The sequence below is a fragment of the Gossypium raimondii genome, chromosome 9 (genome assembly GCF_025698545.1).
Source record: "Gossypium raimondii isolate GPD5lz chromosome 9, ASM2569854v1, whole genome shotgun sequence".
NCBI lineage: Eukaryota > Viridiplantae > Streptophyta > Magnoliopsida > Malvales > Malvaceae > Gossypium > Gossypium raimondii.
In genome coordinates, this window is record NC_068573.1 from 23,606,190 (window position 1) to 23,614,465 (window position 8,276).

An 8,276-nucleotide genomic window follows, 5' to 3' on the forward strand; every position below is an offset into this window, starting at 1 on the left:
CAAAATTATTATTTAAAAAAAACTTAAAATTCTAACTTTCTTTTAGACTTGTCCATGGATCGGGTCGGGTCACCTGAAAAGTGGGAGGGGTTGGAAAAAAATATAATCCTGAAAAATAGGCTTGGACAAAAAAAAAGACCCTTTAGAAAACGAGCCGGGCCTCAAGTAAGGTTTTTTTTTTGCTTGACTTGACCCAGATTTGCAGAAAAAAATGCTATTTTCCCACTATTTGTTGTTGTTTTTCCACTGTTTTGCTGTCATTTCACCATTATGTTTCTATTATTTTGTTGTTATTGTTTGAATATTGTATAACTCTTTTTTTTTTGGGTGAAATGAAATATTGAAATACATCAACTACATAAAAATAACCATTAATTTTATCAACTTGAAGTAAATCTAAAATTTCCTTAGGAACCTCATCAATGACTTGTAAGCTTGATTTCCTGCTCAAACTGAGTTTAGCAAGACGATCCGCTACCAAATTCTAATTTCTTGGGATATGCTTAATCTTCAACTCCCTTTCCGACTGCATGATGAGCTGAGTTCTTCGAAGCACAGTAATCCCTGAGTCCTCCAAATCCACATCAGTCAAATTCTGGAAGGTTATCAGTCATGATAATGATCCATCTATAACCCTTATTTAGCACAATAAGGATCCCATTCAGAATGCCCCAAACTTCAGCCTCAAACGGAGAGCATACACCTAAGAATCGAGTGAATCTCACTATCCAATTACCATCATGATCATGAGCCACACCTCCTGTTGCAGCATATCCAGATTCTCTGGCCACAACCCCACCAGTGGATAAGTACTCCCAAGTGTCATCTAAATTATTCGTGGAATTTGAACTTTGATTATTACTATTGTGATCACCAAGATGTGATTCGTATTGGCGAGCCCAACAACTAGAGACCTTCACCACTTCAAATGTTGTCCATGAAATGCGTTGGAAGATAAATAAATTTCTATTCTTCCAGATGCGCCAAGAGATTAATCCAAACAGACATGACCAAGTAAGAATACTATCCTGCAATCTTTCATGAAAACAAAGGTTAAGAATAAGCCAATCCTAAAAAAAGATAGAGAAAAACCTTTGTTTTAGCTACTCTAGAACCACAAGCATCCACACATCTTTCACGAAAGGACAATCTCGAAGAACATGCGCCAAATCCTCAAAGTCATGTCCACATAAGGTACAAGAGTTGTTGTGACTAATTTCTCATCTAGCACGTTCCGAATTAGTAAGAAGTCTTTGCTTGAAAGCTAACCAAAGAAAGACTCTTACTCTCTGAGGACCCGGATATTTCCAGTTAATCTTCCTATGCTCATCTTGAGAGTTCCAAAAATCCTCTTTCAAAGACCAATAAGTATTGCGAACTGAGAAGACTCCTGACATTGAGCGGGCCCATATCACTTTATCCGAATCGGAATCTGGGTGTGGAGGGGGAATACTAGTAATCCTATTGATCACATCTTCAGTCACCCAGACACGAAACAGCTCCAAGTTCCAACTTCCATCTAAATTGACCATCTTCCTAACACAACAATCCAAATAAAGGTTAACAGAAGAAGGAATTTTTGAGATTAAATAACTCATACCTGGAATTCGAGGATCTTTCCAACATCGAGCACTGGCACCATCTCCAATGGACCAACTAAGTTCTCACGAAAAAGCGACTTATCTTAGAAAGTGCCCTCTATAAATGAGAGCACTGATTCCTACTAATAGAATTCAGAAACTGATCTTTCCAACCATATAACTATTATTTTATTGTTAATTTTGCTACTATTTTAGAGGCACTTTCTTGTTAGGTTACACTTATCTCAGTGTTATTTAAGTATAAAGAGTTTTTTTAAATTTATTTTCAATTTATTGGGAAGCATCTATTTTATTGCTTTTAGTGTTTTTGATGTATTATATTTTTAACTTTTTATATAAAAATAAAATAAAATAAATTTAATATGGGAGGTTAGTTCGGGCCTAGGTTTTAGCATTTTTATCTGTGTGGGGATTAGGAAAAAAATTAAGCCTAGTTTTTGGGCTGAGCCCATGTGAAACACCCGATTATCTTTATTGCCTGAAATTTAAGGAAAGCTAGGATTAAATTGAAAGGATTAGCAAATTGTTGAACTTCACTTGGAAATTCAGAAATTTTAATAGTCAAATTGTGATTAGTTGGATTCCAATTCTGGTTTAATTAGGATGGAATCAACTAGTTCCACAGTGGGAAACAAAATGATTAAGGATGGATGGTAGAGATGGTTAGTGAAGATCGTACTATAGGTGTGTATATATATGTATGTGTGTGGAGACAGAATTTTCTCAATTCTGTTCACAAATTTGTCTCTCCATAGTATCATCTTCTTTAGTCTCTTTGAAGAAGAAGAGGATATAGCCAAAGGAAGCTCCACATGTCTCAACAATTGTGTGAATTGAAGTCTGGTAGTAGAGAAATTGAGGAACTGGTAAGATTCCTTACCTCTCTGTACTTGTGGATTGAAGAAAAAAGTAGAGCAAGAACTCTTAAAAGCTTTTGAATAATTATGGATTCTAGGTGGTTAAGGGTTGAACACATTTAGTTTAACCGATAAATGATTGCTATGCTTAGCTGTCAGGACAAAGGTCGCCTTGGTGTTTGGACAAGCTAAGTTGATGAGGATAAAGGAATCTAGGTGTGTCTTTGTAGCTTACCTTGTAGATTATAGATGATGTCATCTGCCTTGCATGTGTCACATTGATTATGTATTGAGGTTACCCAAGTTTATAGTATATAAGTGTGTGTGTGTGTATGTGTGTGTATGTGTGTTGAATAAAGAGTGGGCTTTGTTTGTGCACAATACTGTGCGAGCTCTTGCCAGTAGCCTGTTGGTTGTTTCATGGTAGATAGTGGATGACAGGTAAAATGGTGTGATGCATGTATAATTATAAATTGTATGATATGCTTGAGTAATGCATGCACAGTGCGGAGGGGAAATTATTGACGTGTTAGATGGAGTTAGGATTTTGGAAATAGTGTTTCTTTGTATCGGCATATGGTGTTGTTAGGTACAAACCGTGATTTGCGAAGCTCTAAGCCTTGTGAAGGGGACATTGTGGTGTTTGAGCATCAAGATTAGAAATGGTGAAATAGAGGTATGGAAGGATGAATAGGGAAATGGAATTCCGTTAAGATTCCACCATATGTTGTTGCTGGATGTAAACTGTGATATGCGAAGCTCCAAGCCTTGCAAAGGGGATACTGTGGTGTTCGACCATCAAGTTTAAATGTTAAGAAGAATGATATTAACACTACAATAGCGGTCAACAGGCTCTATAGGGTGACATCGCGATAACGGTAAGGTCCTTCAAGACAACACTTCAAAGAGGTTTAAAGTGTAAGACCATAGCTCAACTATGACAACCAATGGAGTCTTCTAGGACATTAAACATAGGGAATAATGTGTAATACCATAGCTTGACCATGGTAAGATAGAGAACCCGTCAGGACAATAAACACGAGAAAGTCTACCAGGACGCAAAACATGGGGTTACTCGTGTAAAATTCACAGAACGGCATACCAAGAGACACAGCAAGGTATAAAGTAGAGTTCACGGTGTGACGGGTGTGCTAAGTCACAAAAACGAAGGAACTTGTTGCATCTGGGGAACATAGACCATCAATATAATGAGAGAATTTACCAAAGGCGAATATGGGTAGAGCCAAGAAAGTATTTGTTGGATCTGTTGCCCTAAGTGTAGTATTTTCATTTAAGAACACTTGTAATTTTTTTTTGAATAGATTGGTTAATAAAATTTTTCATAATATAAGTTAATACTTTGTATAATTATCCTTACATGGTTTTTGCACGCAAAGCAAAATGGAAGCAAATGTTGCTCATTAATTGTCTAAATGTTTAACCAATACTAAGTGGTATTACATGATCAGATTATAGTACGAAAAAAAACTTGTATTAGTAGACGAACCTAAACATGTACTTAGTCTAATTGAAAATAAAAAATGAGCAAACCGATCAAATGAACAATATGTCGTCTATCAAGTCCAATTGGGGAGATGTCTTATCTTGGGCATTGGAGCGGATGACTCCCAGAAGATAGAGACATAGTTGTGACTGACTGGAATGACAGTAAAGTGGATAGGATCCAAGCAGAATAGATCTTGAACCCGTTTATGGATTTATTCACTTGTGACAATCATAGTGTGACATACCTAAATCCTAAGTGGATGGTAGACTATGTATGCGTGACTCGTACACTTTGATGTAAGAAAAAGCATGATTTTCCTCAAAATGGAGAAATGGAATTATTTGGAAATGAATGTAGGTTTCCAAAAATGGAAATGGAAATAGAAATGGAAATGATCCGTTTGCAATCCTATATGGCTTACTTAAAAAATGATCAGAAGAATGAATTTATGTTTTTGAACTACTTTGAAGGCTGGGAATGAAAATAAATTATTCAGTCATAATGAATATGTTGAGTCATGAAATATTGAATATATTTTCTCAAAATTTTACCAGGGTTAAAATCGTTAAAATTTTATTAAGGGTAAAATTGTCAAAATTTTGCTAAGGGTAAAATAGGGATAAGAAAGTTGTTTTATATATTTTATATAAAAATATTAAAGTTTATTTTGGAAAATAGAAAAACTGAATCAGGTTGAATCACATTACGAAGTACTAGGTCAAAAAGGGTGAGGAAGTACTCGTAATTGTACCCGATGTGAGAGAGGCCCAAAAACCTTTTATGGACATGAAGGGGGCAGTAACCCTAGTAGGAATAATAGGGTGTGTCATCCACTATTGTCCTATTCTAAGTAGGATGTTGTTTTTCTATTTGAAATAAACCATTACAACTCAAAAAGGATTCTACCTTCTCTTCCTATAAATAGATGGCACCGGTAGAGCTAATAACACAAATTTGAGATATTGTTATTCTACTAAAAAATAGAAATAATTTATTCTCAACTCTTACATATATTTTTCCGAAATAACAATTATACTGGTTTCTATTAAGAAGGGAGAATTTTTATTTTCACCCTAAAAGGAGAAATTTTTTTCTAGTTCTACGTTTCGATTTAATTGGTTCGGAACCACACTTGAAGCAATTTGTGGTACGAGAATAGCGGAGATGATTGTTTGTTTGAAACACAAGAACAATGAATGTACTCTAAGCAAAAAACATAGGTACAAAATTGGTTAAGGTTTATTATTTTAAGTATCACAAATCGAGTCAGTTTTCAAAATTTTAATTTTCCGTTGTGCAAGAAAACTATTTCTAAATTGAGATTTTTCCAATAGTATCTTAACCCGGTTAAGGCGAAAGGATGAAGAGACTCTTTAGATAAGGAGGTAAACGTAACATACATCAAAAAGAGTCCGCTAGGGAAGCCGCGAACCCCATATTGTTTAAGCAGATACATAGTAGGCTATAATAAGAGCAATCTTAAATTGTAAGTAATAAAGAGGTAGCCGAAAGATTGGGTAGCCCGATAAGAGTCTTTATGAGAGAAAATGCCAACTTAAGGTTGAATGCTCAATAAAGTCTGTTAGAGAATAGTGAAAAGCATAGGCCTACCAAGACTATGAAACAATGTGAAAGTCTTATCAAAACCTTCACAAAACATCTGTGCAGGGAATAATATGTCGGTACTGTTGGAACGTCGGCACCCCTACGGTGCAGCAAAAAAATATAACATCTGGTGATCCTAACCATGGATCCATGTGTGAGGAATGAACCGGGGTGAAATAAAGGTTTCGAAATTACCGAATCTTTATTCTGAGTAGACAGTGACACCTCAGCAACGAGTAATCTGATCTACTATCGAACCAAGCCGTAATCTATCGTGACTCTGGCCTCTACGTAATCCATCTAGTTGACAATGAATAGAAGGAATCCCCAAAACTGGTTTTGAAAAGACTTCGCTTTGACGGCTGCTAGACCCACCAAGCAAAGAAAAGATAGGATTTTATATCTATTTTTAGGGTTTCAAGAAATTAAATAAATATAACAATGTTTTTTAACCGACAATTATAATTACATTAATTATAATAATGATTTCGATAAACTATATATTTATTTGAATTTATATACGAACCAAATTCATGTTCTCATTATGCGTAAAAACCTTGTACATATAATGTATTCGATATTTGATTACCCAATTAAATTAATTCTATAATTAATTTAATTCAAGCGACAACCAAACACAATACCAATTATGTTTTATTCCGTTCATTTCAACTATAAGGTGTGACCCTGTAGGTTCTTGTAACGTTAACAGTAATACTAGAACGATTCCAATGTTGCAAACAATGAGCGACACCTAGCAATGCATCATTACTACCTAAGTCACAAGAAATCATGATTCGACATAACCTTTTTATGATTAACCTTTCATACAATAATCCTTAAGTCCTTTATCTCTGGACTGGACACAAGTCATGGAATAGTCACACTTGCATAGTCCACTCCATGTTCCTTGATATCTTAAGTAGACTATGATATACAAAAAAGTATGACATCTCATATCAGCTTATTTGAGCATGGCCATGCATTTCTAGTTTCACTCAATCAAATGACCTAAGATATTACTCCCATTATGTATGAGGGACTTATCCTATATCGATCAACCATATCCCTCTACACAGATCGTGGTATATCCAACATCAGTCTTTATAGAACAACCAGTTACGGTGTATGTTTGACTGTATCAAAATATACAACTCACGATGTTGGGATTATGATAATATCAAGTCTGTGGATCATATACATATTAATCACTATGAGTAATGTTGTGACAATTACATAATAATCCAAGAAACATACTCATAACGGGTCAGTCCAATATGTTGTTCTCTAACACACATATTCATGCATCGATTTTGACATTCCATATCAATGACAACTCTTTATCATCAATCAACTACATGTTAGTCTTAATGCATTATTGTTGTCCTAGCCAACAATAATACTTGACTAAGGACTTTTTAAGAATAATCATATTATTCTCAAGACATTATTATAAAATCGTTTATTTATACACACAGAAAATAAACTAAAATAATAATAGTAACGTCTTATATTAATAAACATGATAAATCAAGTATGTTATTACAACCATCTCATGATTGATCTTTGGGCATACTCTAACAGGTACCACATGTCTAATGGAGCATCTTAAAGGAATAGGTTGAAAAGGCGGGTACTATGGTGCTTCATTGTGGGTACTAGTTCTCCAAGGTAGTGAGGATATTGTATTATGGTAAAGACCACATATATGACAATTACTTGGGTAGTCTCCAAGCGTCGCCGGTCAGAAATAATGAATATGAGTATCAGGGATACAGACTAATGAGAGATGAGGAGGGGGTGAAACCCATGAGAGGACATGGTTGGGACCAGAATGTATAGGGCATGAGCCTTGCCAACTAAGTTTGTGAAATCTTCTATAAAATCTAGGGAGTTTAATTTTGAGCCAAAAATCTCAATTTCTTAAAATTTATGAAATCTTACACGCACTTATTTACAAACCTCACTAAGTTCTCATGAACTTATAAAATTGCTGCTTGCGTGCAAGGTAGATAAAAACTCAAAAAAACCAAGAAAGACCAAGCCAGACTCTGACAGAGTTACGTGGTGCATGGTAGCTATTCATGTATATAGAGGAGCACCAACAGAGGCCACACCTCAGGGTTAAAGTTGGCTAAGTCTAAATGGGTCAAATTGTAAATTGTAAATAACTATTATATAACACATCATAGAAGATCTTGGAAGCTTTGGCCTCGCAAGTAAGGTTTCGCTAGTGTTCCGACAAACTGGGTGTTTGCCAAGGTTTAGGCGAGCTGGGTGTTCGCCAAAAAAGTATCAGGAAGGGGTTCATAGTATATGCCTAAAAATGTGGTAAGGGGTTCACCAGATCCATTACCAAGTTGGGTTCGTCAGTTTCTTAACGAGGTAGGTCCGCTAAAGTGATGGTGAGCTGGTGTTCACTAGTCTTACTACGAATAAGGGATCGTCAGTTTTGTTGCGAACTAGGGTTCGCCAGTCAAAGATACTGTCAAATTCGAATTAGGAAATAAATATGTAGTGTATCTAGGAATACTTTACGTACAAGTAATAACCTTCCTAAGCCATGTAGGGCATCCAAATATTATTAGAACTCTTACGTCTATAAATACGACCCTTAATTCTATAAATTCTTCACTAAATTTTTTGTGTTCAAAGTCTCTATTCTAAGTTTAGTTTGTAGCTATCAAGGTAAGCATCTGTCTTGTT

The 8,276-nt window shown here is 35.4% G+C and overlaps 1 protein-coding gene across 1 annotated transcript; it reads right to left on the reverse strand.

Annotated features, from left to right (window-relative positions):
- Positions 1 to 584: 584 nt before the first annotated feature.
- Positions 585 to 1,626, reverse strand: LOC105797534 (uncharacterized). Its single transcript, XM_052621194.1, has 3 exons — positions 1,601 to 1,626; positions 1,287 to 1,536; positions 585 to 1,028 (listed from the first exon to the last, which is right to left on the reverse strand). The coding sequence occupies exons 1-3, from the start codon at positions 1,624 to 1,626 to the stop codon at positions 585 to 587; spliced, it is 720 nt and encodes a 239-aa protein (XP_052477154.1).
- Between the last annotated feature and the right edge of the window lie 6,650 nt (positions 1,627 to 8,276).

What these genes read in the sequence shown, in the direction of transcription:
- LOC105797534 (XM_052621194.1), bottom strand. Translation starts at nt 1,626, where the DNA reads ATGTTGGAAAGATCCTCGAATTCCAG. An exon ending in GAAAGATCCTCGAATTCCAG is followed by an intron (nt 1,537 to 1,600) that starts GTATGAGTTATT and finishes TTGTTGTGTTAG; the next exon opens with GAAGATGGTCAATTTAGATG. An exon ending in AATATCCGGGTCCTCAGAGA is followed by an intron (nt 1,029 to 1,286) that starts GTAAGAGTCTTT and finishes GAAAGATTGCAG; the next exon opens with GATAGTATTCTTACTTGGTC.